The following is a 15,801-nucleotide window of genomic DNA, read 5'->3' on the forward strand; positions in this document are numbered from 1 at the left end:
GGATTTAAAGGAAATAGCTAGTATATACGACATCTCCAAGTAACTTATACTGGTTGGTTCTTTTCAAGTTTATGAATTCAAATGTCTTTTCTTTACTGTGTACATATTTCACATATCACAGAGTATATGTCACAGACTATAATTACTAAAACACCTATGAGTGTTCAATAGATTACAGTAAAGGCTGATAGAAGTCATGATGACGCTCATCAAACATACTTATTGTTAGAATAAGATACTAGATACTTATTTAGTTAGAAATGAGGTTACATTTCAAGAGTGGGCAGAGCCTTCTGTGAGTGTTGTAGTTAAAGATACTCATCATAGCACAAAGGAAAGTTACATATATTTAATTTAGAGACATTTAGATTTTAATATTTTTCACTTTTTTTTTTTTAAACTTCATGTTTGTGTTTGCAAAGAAAACTCACTACAGCTGCTTTCCAGTAGTAGTTTATATAGCTGTTCTTTCTTGGATAAAGCAGTCTTACAATGAAATAAAAACAGCATAAAAATGCATGGTGAAGTCAAGGAATTTGAATTGGTTTTTTCTTATTATCTGTTTAGTTCTTACAGGATGGGACAACTTTTCGTTGGTATGTGGACTTTTCTTGTCTTCTAATTTGTTTTAAATGAGCTAACGAATTTGACTAAATGGAAGAGGGCACATATGTGGGGGAATAATCAAATAGTCACAGCTAAAACAGATACCATTTTATCAGATTATTCGCTGTTAGAGAAATTCCCAGTAGAAATGCAGATGTTGACTCATTGGTGGTGTGGTTTTGATTAAAGATTATTTTTAGTGGATTAAAAGGAAGCACTTTACTTACCGTTTTATTTTCTTCCAGTTGTGTTTCCACTTAGAAAATACTTCGAGGGACTGTACTAGTTAGAATCAAAGTTATATTCCTTGCTAATGAGTTTGACTCCTTGTGGGCTTTGGTCCAAGGCACACTTACCTGTTGAACAGGGACAGATAATGGTTGAATCACAGCTGTGGTTACTCCTGTCTTTGGAGATGATGATCCTATCGTCAAGGAAACGGAAGTTGTTTTCTTTTGAGCTCTGGAAAATAGGGAGCCAAATATTCAGTCAGAATTTTTTTAAAGCAGGAATTATTCTTTGAAACATTTCCACAGAATAGCCCAGTTTCTTTTCGTATACTCAATCCACCTCAACCGTAGGTGCTTCAGAAATGGGAAGCCATAATGTCCAGTTAGAATAGCTGTGGTCAGTATACGACAGAATGGAGCTTATAGACAGAAGCAAATAAACACATGGATGACAGAAAAGTAGCTGTATGTAACTCAGCAATCATCAGAGAACCTAAAGCATTGCACTTGAAAATCCTGAGAGAAAAGAAAATACTTGGAAAAAGCCTAATCTCTAGCAGTAAGCAGATATTTGAAACCTTTTGAGTTAGAGTTCTATATTTAATTCAAAGTTTTGGTTGTCTGTTTTAAGTCTAGCAGCTGTTCTTTGTACTGGTTTCTAATTTTACGTTGAGAGTGTCTTGGCATTTTTGTCTTTTCTTAGTACATAAAAGTTAGTGAGGTGTAGAGAAAGGTTAAGAAGAGTTGGTTTCTGGGCCCAGTTTTGCTAAGTCACTGGCTATGTAATCTCAAGAGAGTCATGTAACTTCACTAAACTGGAGATCCTCATCCGAAATCAGAGGTGGCAGAGTACATATATGATCTTATTAAGGTCCCCTTAGTATTACTATTTGGTGATTATTTGATGCTAAATGGATATAATTGTTATGTATATACTAGTAGATCAAAGGAATTTATTAGCACAGCTTCAATATTCATGGAGTTTTCTACTAAATTCTGGTAGATTTTATTTTTGCAAAATAATTAAGATATTAACATTTTACTAGTAATCCATGTCTTTGTAGGAAGAACTAAATTTTAAGATTTTCATGACAAAATCTAACTAGAAATAGACTTTATCCAAATGGAAACCCATTTCTGGTCTTATTAGATTTCCAATTTGTATATATAAATTAGTCCTCATTTACATTTCAGTAACGATTTAACTAGTTTTCTCTGAACACAACTGTTCTTTTAATACATTTATAACATTGTATATATTAGACTTCACAGTTCAAATTCGTAAGTTAAAAACTGTGTTCCAAGTTCAAGTATTTGATCTTTGATTGACATCAGTTGACCCTTTCCTTTAGAGCACAACACCCGTGGCTTCATACTCCAACAACTCTGTTGACATTCTTTGCTCTAATTAATGGAATCGTAGGTACTTACTGTGGCATAGCTCCAGGTTTTGATTTGAAAGCTAAACTTTCACTGTCAGAATCTGTTGAACTGGCACCTGAATTAAAAAATAATAATGAAATTAAGATGTAAGTAGTATCTGTAATTGCTTCCAAGAGTTACTTTCTTCATTTTTAAACAATAACATACAAAGTCTTATTTTGAAATAGTGAATAGTTTAGACCATTTTTACTTGGACTGTTTTTTCAGAAAATCATTGAAAAGCTTTCTTCAAAGCAACATGTTTTTAATGTCAGATGTATTATTAGTTTCATTTTTATCACATTGGCCATCACAATCATACTTTTAAATGGCTTATAAACCATGAAATAAATGGATGTGTCTGTATGTAAAACATGTATGATTTTAAACTTTGACCCTTTCCCAGGAGATTACATAGTGTGGATTATTACTATCTTCATTATTCATTAATTAGGAGATGCTTTCTGACTCTTTGATAAAGTAGAACATGACAGCGGCTTCATTCTTGAATAAGAGGGTCCCTGCTTTTAGGTCATGCCCTCCCAAATTCATTTTGCTTCATTACTGTTTTTGAATTAAGGGTCACCTTACCAGATTTTTTAGTCAAAATGGAAACTGTACTTACATTTTAATGCTCACATATTTTGTGACAAAAGATTTTAGGGGACATTTAAAATGACTGATGGTTAGAAGTATATTCTTGATATTTCTTTTATGAGACATATTTAACTTAAGTTATTTAAATTATCTCTTTAAAAATATTTTAATATAAAATAATACATGCTTATAGAAAAGTAACAAAATAGCACAAAATTGTTTGACATAATAATAAACAACAGTGGGTACCTTCCCTAATGCCATTCTGCACACATTAGTCTGGTGTATATTTTTCAGATAAATTTAATATATTAACATATATATTTATGTACATATTTATACAAATGGAATCACACTATATGTACTCTTTGCAGTAAGTTATTTTTGCCTATCAATACATTTAGAATATATACATTCACCTAAGTCTCTTGGATGGCTGCCTAGTGTTCTTTCCTGTGACTATAAAATGTTTTTCCAGCCTTTTATTGATGTTGAAACAGTCATGTTTAGGTAACTCTGCTGGAATGTTTGCTGTCCTTTCCCATTTATTCCTATAACTAACACCTAGTATAGGCTTTCTTCACCTAGTTCCTGGACTACCACAATAGATTCTTATCTTGTCTTCCCAACTCTCTCTCTCTCTTAAACTGGACTTCAACTTATGTCAGATTAATTTTCCCATAACATACCTTTCCTGTTAAAAAAAACTCAGATGATATATGAGTTTCTACGCCGTGAATTAAAAACCTGCTATTTAGTGGCTTTCATGATTTCCAATCTGATTTTCTAGCTCTATCTGCCAAAAACTTCCTGTACTTCCATGTCACATGACCCCAATCCAGAGAGTTGAACATACTCACTGGTGTATACTCCACTAAGTAATGGGAATACAGCAGTAAAGAAAATACACACACGCCCCTGCCCTTGTGGAGTTTACATTCTTTTGAGGACACAAACAATAGATAAGATAAATAAATACATGACACGGTGAGTAAAATGAGAAAAACAGAGCAGGGTAGGGGCATAGAGAGCGATGGGAACGCAGTGAGATACGATTTTAAGTAGAGTGCCAAGGAAGGCTCCACCAAGATAGAGACTTTAAACAAAGATCTAAAGTTGGTGAGGGCTTTCCCTTCTTGGTCTTTTCCCATGTTTATACCTTTAGTTATATTATTCACTCTTGTAGGAAACTTCTACCCAGTCTTTTCTGAATGTTCTGTGTTTTAAGATCAGCCCATTTTTCTGCGCTGTCTTCTCTGAACTCCCAGTATTCTTGTTTACACTATTCATGTCACTTATATCATCATTATATGCTAGAAAATTATAAGTTCTTTGATAACTGAGGTGGGGTTAGGAAGGGAACTACCAATTTTTGAGGACTTACTATTTGCCTGGCAGTCTGCTAGGCACTTTATTGCATTTAATTATTATAATAATGAAGCTCGCTAAGAGGTGAGCTATGTCCAGATACACATAGGACAATTGAGGAACCAAGAGGTTATTAACCTGCATAAGGTCACATAACTAGAAAGCAGTGGCGACAGGATTTGCACTGCTGTTTTTTGAACTCGCGGCCTATGACCTCCTTCATGCCACATGACCTTCACGTGCTGTGCAAGTCTGTATTTCTCTGAGGGCCGAGCTGCAAGCTCTACTCACAGCAGGGCTTTAACTTCTGGTAGAACAAATGAATGGAACTAGGGAATCACAGAGCTTGTCTGGGGACAGGGAGTGGACTGTACAACCAGAGAAGAGCAGCATGCTGGAGAGCAGAAGTGGGAGGCAAGTCTAGAAACACAGGGTGGGATCTGGAACACCAGGGCTCCAGTGTTGGGACTCTATGTCCAGGTATTGAGAGTGGTGATTGGGAAAATGAACGGTGCAGGATTAACTGGGGGAGCAGGAAAAAAAACAGAGCAAAACAAACAGCAAAACATCAAAAATAGATGATAGACAAGGAGAAAATTTTAGCCACAATAAGCAGGTGGGAGAAGCTGAGCAGGGGAAATACCCGTAGACTCGGTTACCAGCAAGTCATGGTAACCTGAGGGAGACCAATTTGACTGGAATCATGAGAGTGTTAAGGAGAAGGGGAAGGGTGGCAAAAATCCTATGGAAGTTATCACAGACACTCTCAAAGTGGCCAGAAATTGGGGAGAAAAATAGCTATTTTTCATCTGATTCCAAACATTTAAGTCATTAAAAAAAAACAAACCCCCTCCGATCACCTCTATTTAGAAAGCCATTCTTTTTTTCATTCTCTTTTGCTACTTTTCCAGCTGATTTTCAGAGAAAGGTAAAGAACCAAAAAGGTTTGTGTTTCCTGAATAAGAAGACATTTGCTCCTTTTTGCACACCTGTCCAACCCTTGTGAAATCTCAATGTCACCTTCTGTCTCCGGTGTCAGAGCGGCTCTTGCAGACTGTGGCAGATCAAATCTCCCTGTCTACGCCAGCAGCTTCTCTGCCCTCCCCTCAGGGCCATCCTTCCCTCCCTCTCCTCTCCTCTCCTGTCTCCTCTCTGTAGTCATCTGCTTTCCACCTGCTGGTTAGGAACAAACACTCCTGTCTCAAGTTAACATTTTTCTACCATCACTTTCAGTTTTTTATGTAGGCTCCAATCTGAAAGAGGCACATGCTCCAGTCCTTGCAATTACTATCTATCTGCTCATCTAATATTTACCCACCTAGATGCTATTTCTATATCGCCTCCCAAACAGAGTGAAAGAGTCAATGCCAAAAATCTCCACTCTATCTAGCAATGGAGTGCAGGTGGAAATGTCTCCCAAATGAGCCTCCTGTCTGGACCTTAAAAGGATTTCCCTTTTCTTTTTTAAAACTTACCCAATCTAATACTTCCTTGTATGAAAAGATCCATAAAGTGCTCTTAGCAAAAATTAAAGAAAAAAAGCATTTGGAATACCACCATCTAGATACTTTGGAGCATAACCTTCCAAAGCTTATCCTGGTGTATATATATAAATAATAAATAAATTTTTAAAAGGTGATGCTATAATACTCTTCAATTATTGCTTTTCCCCCCACTTAGTACATTGTGAAATGCCTTTCCATGTCAATAAATAACCAAGTACTTTGTAATTTTCTAATGGCTGCTTCAACTTCACTTGGGTGGATTTACCATAAGCTTCTCACTCCACTACTAATGAATATATTCATTATTTCCATTTTTTAACATCTCCCCAGAAAGCTATGTAAAATAGAAATATACCAAAATGCTCATTTCCCCTACACTTATGAAAACACTATGCTTTAATTATAATAATTTATATTTTTATTTATTTATTATATATTTATATATATAAATTATATTTAATATAACTATATAAAAATAAAAATAATATATTTATAATTTAATTATAATAATTTTACTTATTTTTGTCAATTTGATATCTTCCTTAATTTTAAAAAAAGCTATATTTCTGAGTGAAAGCAAAATAGATATAATCATACAACTTCAACTTCAGGAAATAGGAAGTCTTCATGAAAGCAGATATCAACCATTAAAAATATATATAGATACTATATTTTTATATTATAAATATATATATACACACACACACATATTTAAAGCCCCTGACTGACTTCAGTGAATCTAGTCATGGAGCTCATCCTTTTGTACATGTTTTGCCCTTCAAAATTTAAGGAGTAAGTACATTCTGCCCTCCATTCTCATTACTCATTTTTCTCCCTCCCTTCTTTCTCAGTTGTTATAATTACCAGCACAGCAACAATCATCTGCAGTCTCAGATAAGAGTAACTGAAGCAATGCCAACGATTTAAAATTTTTTAAATAATGAATGACTATAAAGGCATCAAAATGAGTTTTCAAGAATGTTCAACAACATGCGTAGATGTTTGTGACAGAATAGGTTAAATTTTAAAAAGCAAGGTACAAAAGACTGCAGAGTAAAATATACATATATAGGAAAAAGACTGGAAAGATGAAAATATCAAGAGTGACTGACACAGGATAGTGGAATTACACGAGTTTTATATTTTCTTTTTATCTATACGTTCTAGATGTTTAAAAATGAAAACGTGCTATTCTTGTAACAGTAATTACAGCTCACACTTATGCCAGGCACCGCTCTAGGGGATTAACTCATTCAATCCTTACAACAATCTAATTTTCTCCATGCAGTTATTCATGGAGATATGAATATTCTCCTTCTCCATGCAGAGAAGGAGAAATTGAATTATAGAGCCATTGAATAACTGTTCAAGGTCCTGGAGCTAGGAACTAGGCTGGTCAGAAAATATTGTGAAAGAATGGCCAACGCTGTGCTGAGCCTCCTTCTGCTTCTCTTAGCATGTTTTCAAAATCTGGCCGAAGAAACCTTATGCTCAGAGAGGCTTTATTCTGCTGGGATCAACAGGAGCAGTTACTCATATAACATCTCATCATGCTTCAAAATGATGCTTAAGAGGGGCACACATTTTATCTGACTATTCAAAGCATCAAGAACCTATAAATAAATATCAAACAGGATCTGCCAACGTGCATCATGCTCCAGTATTCTTTCCCCCCTCCCCACCTTTTAATGCTGCCCTGATTTCCTCTCCACCCAACCCAACTCCTTATCCACAAGGTCCAGTTTAATCCAGCTTCCCTCATCCTACATTTCAGAATCACCACACTGCCCTCTTTGGAGCCCCTAAAGCTATAATTACCTGTGTAATCCATTGTACAATCAGGAGGGGGTCGTGGTGAACACTTGAGCTGTCTATGTTTATTTCACATGTTTACCTCTCCTATTTATATTGTGAAATCCTTGAGACTATGTCTTCGCCATCTAGTCCTTGAGGGTACCCCCCTCACCATGTGGTACACATGTGGGCCAGATTCTGTCTCCTTTCTCCTTTTCAAAGACTTTGTTCTCTATCTTATTCTCCCTTCCTTCTGCATTATTTTTGTTTTCTCTCTTGGATTACTTTCATTAGCATATAAACATACTCTAGTAATTCTGATATAAAAACAAACAAACAAGCAGACAAACTGAAAAAATCCATCTGTCTTATCCAGCAATTCCACTTCTGGCTATTCATCCAAAGGAAACAAAAATACTAACCCGAAAAGGTACCTGCATCCCCATGTTTACTGCAGCATTATTTACAATAGTCAAGACATAGAAATAACCTAAGTGTCCTTCAATGGACGAATGAATAAAGAAAATGTGGTATATATACACAATGGAATATTATTCAGCCATAAACAAGGGAAATCTTGACATTTGCGACAACACGGATGGACCTTGAGGGCGTTATGCTAAGTAAAATAAGTCAGAGAAAGAAAAATACTGTATGATCTCACTTATATGTGGAATCTAAAAACAACCAAAAAAATCCCACAAATGTGAACTCATAGATAGAGAAAACAGATTGGTGGTTGCCAGATGCTGGGGATAGCAAGTAGGTGGAATGGATGCAGGGGGTCAAAATGTACAAACTTCCAGTCATAGAATAAATAAGTCCCGAGGGTGTAATGGACAGCATGGTGACTACGGTTAATGATACTGTATTATATATTTGAAAGCTGCTAAGAGAGTAGATTTCTTCTTATCACAAGAAAAAAAATTTATAGATAGCGATGGATGTTAACTAGAATTATTGTGGTGATCACTTCACAATATATACATACAACAAATCATTATGTTGTACACCTGAAACTAATATGTCAATTATATCTCAATAAAAAAAACAAAACATCTTTCTTCTTCTTTTTTTTTTTTTGTAAGGAAGATCGGTCCTGAGCTAACATCTGCCAATCCTCCTCTTTTTGCTGAGGAAGACTGGCCCTGTGCTAACATCTGTGCCCATCTTCCTCCACTTCATATGGGATGCCGCCACAACATGGCTTGCCAAGCGGTGCGTCGGTGCGCCCCCGGGACCTGAACCGGCGAACCCCAGGCTGCCGCAGCGGAGCGCGTGCACTTAACCGCTTGCGCCACCAGGTTGGCTCCCAAACATCTTTCTTGACCCCATACTTCCTTCCAGATACTGGCCCATATCTCTGCTGCTATTTGAACAAAACTTCCCCAGTGAGATCTATTATTTGTTGCTGCTTCTTCCATATTTTGCAAACTTTTCACAACTCATTCCATTTGATCATTGGTCCTAAATTCCCCAATCCCTCTTGTTAAAAATCACTGACAACACTCATAGTTGCTAAACCCAGTGGTTTCCTCCTTGTCTTCATCTGACTGGACTCTCAGCTGCAGTGAACAGAGCTGGCATTTCCCTCCCTCCTGAACCACCGTCTCTTGACTCCCCTTACACCACACTGCCTGGTCTCTCTCCCACCCCAGGACTCCTCCTTCTTACTCTCCTTTGCTGGCATCTCCTCCTCGAGGAAGGAGCATCCCAGCCTCAGACTTGGTCCCCTTTCTCTTCCCTATCTCTTCCTCCTCCCTACCTAGTCTGTCCAGTAATATGTCCAGTCGCACAGCTTTAGTCACCATCTACAACCCAATGCTCCCAAATATATTTTTCCCACCCTGTGCTCTAGACTATACTCAAATGTCCAATTACTGACTTGACACATCCACTTGGCTATCTAAATAGGGATTTCAAATGCAGCACGTTCAAAACAGAGCACTTACTTCCCTCTGTCCCATAATCTGGTTCCTCCTCAGTCTTCCCATTTCAGAGATCAGCAACATTGTCCACATAAATGGTAAAGCTGAAGTCCACAGAGTCGGACCTGACTCCTTTCATCCCCTCGCCCCCGTATCTAACCCACTGCATGGCTTTCGGGGTCTGCCTCTGACTCTAACTCTGATCTGACTCTCCTTCCTCCATTTACACCGTATCCTCATGAAGTACCATCATTTCTCCCTCTGTAATGAGGCAACAGGCTTCTACCTGGTCTCCCGATTATAAGCAACAGTTTAAAAATATAAATCAGAAAATGTGACTTTTAAACCTTCATGACTTGCAATTCTATTTAGAATAAAGGCCAAACTGCTCACAGTGACCATAAGGCCCTATGTTGTACATGAGCTGGCCACTGCCCAACCTTCCAAGCCGCTTCTTCCCTGTTATGTTCCAGCTACCCTGGACTTCCTTCTGCTCCTTGGACACATCTGGTCTTCCCTCCCAGACCCTTGTATTCACTCCTTCTGTCCGAAGCACTCTTTTCCCAGTCTTCCCATCGGCTTCTTCTCCGAGTTCCGGACTTAGAGCAAATGTCCTCTCTTCAGAGAGGGCTTCCTGAACACCCTATCCCATTAGCCACCTTTATTTTCTTCCCAGCACTTGCTGGTGTCTAGAATTATTTATGAGTTACTGGTTTACTCTCCCACCTCTCCCAGTGTGTCAGTGCAGTGAGGACAGAGGCCTGTCCTGCTCACCGATGTGTCCCCAGTGCCCAGACTACTGCCTGCCTTGCAGTAGTCCCTCAGGAAATCCTTGATGAAGAACTAAAGAGGGCTCAATTACATGCCTGGAAAAATGCTGTCCTCAGACCCTAAATCCTATTACTAGACTGAGGTGAGGATCTAGCTGCCCCAAGATAATGAGTTCATCTGCATTTTATTCTGTAGTGGTTAGGAGGGCAGACTCAGGAGTCATACTGCCTGGCTTTGAATCCTTGAATCCCAGGGGTGTGTGGGTGTGTGTGCACATGCACGCACGTGTGTGTGTGTGTGTGTGTGTGTGTGTGAGAAAGAGACAGAGAGAGATATCTTGGGCACCACTTAGCCTCTCTAAGCCTCAGTTTCCTCAACCATAAAATGGGGGTGATTTTTTTAATAAGGATTAAATGAAATAATCCATGTAAAAATGAAGAACAGTGCCTGGTTCCTAGTATACACTGAATAAACATTAGTTACTGTTCTTAAGCTACAATTTCTTTTGTATCTCATTCTAAAATTTCATGCATAAGACCATGATGTTTAGACAGTTTCCAACTAGCAGGTTGTTAAACTTTTAAGGAAGGTTTTTCTGAGATTTTAAAATTCTACAGGAAACTTCCTACCCTCCAATAGATACCCCACCAATGACTGCGTGTTGACACAGTAATAGCAACATGGTTTAGGAAACAATTCAACAGGGACATGTCTGAATCCAATTTAGTGCTGGGATAAGTAAAATATAAAAATTTCTTACTCTTAGTCTTAATGTGAGTCTAAGAATTTATGTGACATTCTATTCCATTTCATTTAATTGTTCTTAGGGATAAAAAATACACTCAAATCTCTCAGGTTCTTTTCAAAATTATCATCCATTTTTCATTAGGCCAATGAGTCAGTTTTCTAAAGCATTTTCTGTTAGGCTTAGGACACTGAATCGTAATGGCTCTTTATTCAGGCTCTGCCCAGCTTCCTTATCCTGTCTTCACACACAATCTATCTGAAGTCACAGATACCTGATGACTGGTTGGCTATCTAAGTTCAGTGGTATCATGTGAAAAAAAGTACACTGGGAAAAAAATCCACTATCTTTGTTGAAGTCCTGGGCATGACACACACGTGGCATATAGAACTGGAGGAATATTTTTCCCATATTGGTAACTCATCCAGATGATTTCAAAGGCAGAAGAGGACTGGCAGTTCAGGGGCTTCTTCACAGAAGAACCAAATGTAATGCAATAAAATTAAAGGCCACATTTTGAATGGTTTCGGTCAACCAGAGTTACATACTGACACTGGTTTCAGAGGTACAGAAATATTTTCTTTTATTATATGAAAAGTAAGTATATCTTATATATGTCCTGCAGGTAATCTTTAAGTTAATTTGTATCCTTGTAACAATTTATATATTTCTGTTTTATCGCTTATTATAACATATTTTATATTCTTTTTTTTTTTTTTATGTGCCCATCTCTGCTGTTACATTGCTGTTACATATCAAGCCCTCCTTGATATCAGGGACTGTGTCTTAATCATATTTGTACCTGCACTACCTGGCACATAGGAGGGCCTTAATAACTTGTTGGCTGAATTGAGTTGGTAGGCTAGTACTTAAACTTAATGTGATTTCATTTAACATCTGTAGTATAGAAGCAATACACACTAAAATTCACCACATTTCTAGCAATATTGAAAGCAAATAAAGCATTTAATTTTAAGAGGCTCTATCTGATCTTGGATTTGGGAGACAAATCTGATCATCATTAGCAAACAGGTTTTTTACGGAAGTTTAAGTCCCCTTCCTGGTATTCTAAAATGCTTCAAGAAGTTTCCTACACAGCCCGCCCATGACTAATACTTACTGCTAACTTATTAGTTAAATGTTAAAAATCTTTTTGTCATTCTTTTTCTGTTCATTTAGCACTTTGAAATGTGTGTGACATAGTGGTTAGGAATATGGCCCTGGAGCAAGACTGCCAGGGTTCAAAATCTTGGGTGACTTTGAATGAGTCCCTCTAACCTCTCTGGGTCTCAGTTTACCCATCTGTAAGAAGAAAATACTAATAATACTTCACAGGTTTATAGTGAAGTTTAAATGGCTATGTATGTATATGTGTGCATTTACAGGTGTCATGTGTTAGTTATTGTTATATAAAGAATGTTTGCTGTTATTAGCAGGACATGGTCCCTTGAGGAGTTTACAGATGTTTGCTTTCAGAGACAAGGCAGAGATCCTTTTATTAAAAGTAAACGTTCATACTTTTAGTCAGTTACTTCTAAAACTAATTTTTTTGGTCAGTTCTTAAAGGAGCTATAAATGATGATTCACATGTTGCTTTATTCTATTTTAAATAATAAAGAAATTTGGTGGTATAAATCAGTAAAAGAAAATAGTAAAAAGATGAAAATTAAGGTAGTAGAGACCTCAAGGATTTTGATTTTCTTTCTATATTTTAACAACCATTTTGAAAAGCAACCAAGTAATAGGGTCCTCACCAATTTATGAATTTAGGGACAATATGAACACCATGGTGCTTAAAACACTTCCAATGTAAATCATTGGTATTGATCAAAATGCAATAATAATGTAAAACTATATACTTTGATATCAAGTTTTCTAATTCCCTATAGGCTGAGTTTTGTCAAAAATGAATTGATAGAACAATAGAAATAGTCTACTTTCTGCCTACACCTCTTTAATACAACAATGATTCTTGAAATTTTTTCATCTAGTTGTTGCAAGTTCATAGTACATTTAGCAGGAATAACAGAGTCTTAACAAAAGAAGAAAAAATTCTGGAATTTAATAAAAGTGAGAACACTTAAAATATTCAGTCACTTAACATTCTCATGAAGAATCTCCTAAATCATTTATAGTTTAACTTTGGTTGACAGATATGGTACTTCAATACATTCCCATTCTTTACTCACAAGGTAAACCAAAAATAAGTTGGGTACTTTATATTTTAAATAAGTTCAAGTTAATGGAGTGGAAATGTTTTAAATTAAAAGGAACAAATGTTGACATTAGACATAGTTGATGTATGCCTCAGTGTCAGAACTGTTCCATTTATTTACAAAGTTTTCAGGAGAAATGAGGTTTGAATCACAACACCATTATGCTGTTTGCATTGGAAAAGCATATTCACAAAGAAGTCCTGAAGCCTTAGATACTCAAGCTGTTAGACGATTCATACTCCTTTACCATGCACCTCTCCTTACCTTCAATGAACACCTCGGCAGATGTCGTGTCTGAGCCGCTGGGGTTCGTAGCCAGACAGGTATAGCGACCTGTGTCGTCTTCAAAGGCCTCTGCTATGATCAGGGTGTGGAGGTCCCCACCCTCACAGTGGATCTGAATATCAGGAGTGTTGTACAGCTCTTTCCCCTCACAGAACCATCTGCAGGCCAAATGGAGGTCAAAGGACAGGAGAGAAAGGAAGGAAATGGTGATGTTTAAAATAATAAAGCAGAAGTGAAAGCCTAGATGCTATGTAATAAGACGCTTGTTTGAGAAAAAAAGATCCGTGTCAATGTTACTGATGGAAATTCTACATTTTAGACCCTGAAATTAATGATTAGACAATTCCCACAGGTTTTCTTTGTAAAGCATCTTGTACATTTTAACAACCTTGAAATAAGGGACATTGTCAAACTTGGAAAGACCATCTCAGTTACAAAATAAAAGGAAAAGAAATTCAAAATGTCTTATAAAATGTTTTAGCATAAACGCCTCTTACATTTATTACAATTTTATCTATTCTTATCTAAAGAAAAATATGAAAGTAATATAAATGTTATGCTCAAAATATCTAAGGTATCAAGGGAAACTAGTCATCATGTTAAAAAAAATCATAGGCAGCAATATTTTTGTTGACCTGAAGACTTCTGATCAGCTGAGCAGTAATAGATTTAATGCCTCCCACATTTCTGATATTTACAAAACTTTCTAGCCGACCGCCTGGCCTCCACGCTGTAGAGAGATGCAGTGGCTGTGCTGTAGTTCATTCCTGCTGCTCAGCACTTTTCCCAAACAAGCAGCACCTTGGTGTGGGAGGCTGCAGGCTGCCAGGCTGTTTCAACACGGGTTCTCTCTCACTCTCTCCTTTATTCCCCCAGCACCTCAGACTCACAACAGGATTCTTACAAAATAATATGAAGCTGCCCTAAACTGCACCCCCAAATGTGATTTATTTTTATGAAACGTGTAGGAATGTGCCACTTATAACTAAAAGGATTGAAATCTCTGGGACAGTATTGTCCATTTAGCTCTTAATCAGCACTTAGAGATTTTCTCTAAGTCTAATCTTCCATAAAATTCTTTGGACTGGGCAACTTTTTGTGAAAATATGGCACTGAAGACTAAATTTTTCTGTATTTAGATAGCACAATATAAGTATTTTTCTATATTTAATCTGAAAATAAAGTTAATAAGTCAGTTTGCTAATACCCAGAGTATTAACTCCAGAAAATATATTAAAAAATAAATATGGGATACTCGCAAAAGAACAGATATGACATTGGGAATTAAAAAACATTAAAAAAAACCCAGCCAACTGACACCCTATGCTATGCCATGCATATTACTTTTGAGGCAATTGAGAAGGGCAGTATTTCTTGATTCTGGGGCACCTTGTGGTTTCCTTTTTTTCATAAAGTCTTGGAGAACATTCCAGCCTACAGCCATCTTTCACTTCCTTCTCTGTTCTCTTTCCATAATCATAGTCCAGATCCACTCCCATGAGAACTGACTATGGCTTAAGCCTTTTAATTGATCTCTCCATCTCCAATAAGCTATCAATTCTTTCTATATTCTGTATCAGATTAAAGCTCTTAAAAGTCTTCCCTACATACATCATTCTCTAAACTTCAGATCTATATTGAGGCCTTTCATAGAACTTGGCCCTGATTTTATTTTCTATCATTTTCCTATACTAATCCACTGTTTCGATCAAATATTTGCATGGATTTATTTTTCCCTACACAGCCCTCATGTAAGACTTGTCTACTTTGTCCTCCTTGGAATTCTCTCCTTACCCTCTTCATTAATCCCATCTAGAAACCACTCTTCCTTAAGGTCAAGCTAAAGCCTCCTTCAACAGATTAAATGCAACTGAACACACACAAGTTGGGCATCTTCTATGTGGAACGCACTGCATTACATGCTATGGGTGATAGAAAGAATAATGCATGGTAAACTCTGAAACTAGTCAAGGAGTTTGTCTGTCTGTACTCTCAATTAGAGTGTTTTTATCTTCCATAAAAAAGATACCAACCACCTATTAGAGGGAAAAGGAAGCATGAAAAAATGCCATGAAGGTTTAAAAGACAGAAAGATTAATTGCTTTCGTTAGATACACTTCATAGGAAAACTTCTGCCAACTACCTTAGGGAGTGTGGTATCTTGTCCTCTAACTCACGAGCCAGCAAACTTACAGCCTGCAGGTCCACGGCCTGTTTTTGTGTGGCCTGTGAGCTAAGAATGGTATTATATTTTTAAATATTAGAAAAAATCAGAATATTTTGTGACATGAACATTAAATAAGGTTCAAATTTCAGAGTCCATAAATAAAGTTT

The 15,801-nt window shown here is 36.9% G+C and overlaps 1 protein-coding gene across 1 annotated transcript in view; it reads right to left on the reverse strand.

The window, feature by feature from the left end:
• PALLD (palladin, cytoskeletal associated protein) overlaps positions 1-13,620 on the reverse strand; it is a 241,680-nt gene extending 228,060 nt beyond the window's left edge. The window contains exons 1-3 of the mRNA XM_087437441.1: positions 13,447-13,620; positions 2,268-2,334; positions 963-1,068 (exon numbers count right to left, since the gene is read on the reverse strand). Coding sequence (XP_087293567.1) covers positions 963-1,068; positions 2,268-2,275 — 114 coding nt within the window. The 5' untranslated portion in view covers positions 2,276-2,334; positions 13,447-13,620. The remainder of the gene's footprint in view (positions 1-962; positions 1,069-2,267; positions 2,335-13,446) is intronic.
• Between the last annotated feature and the right edge of the window lie 2,181 nt (positions 13,621-15,801).

Source organism: Ceratotherium simum, chromosome 12 (genome assembly GCF_057802395.1).
Source record: "Ceratotherium simum simum isolate JZ-2026a chromosome 12, ASM5780239v1, whole genome shotgun sequence".
Taxonomy (NCBI): Eukaryota; Metazoa; Chordata; class Mammalia; order Perissodactyla; family Rhinocerotidae; genus Ceratotherium; species Ceratotherium simum.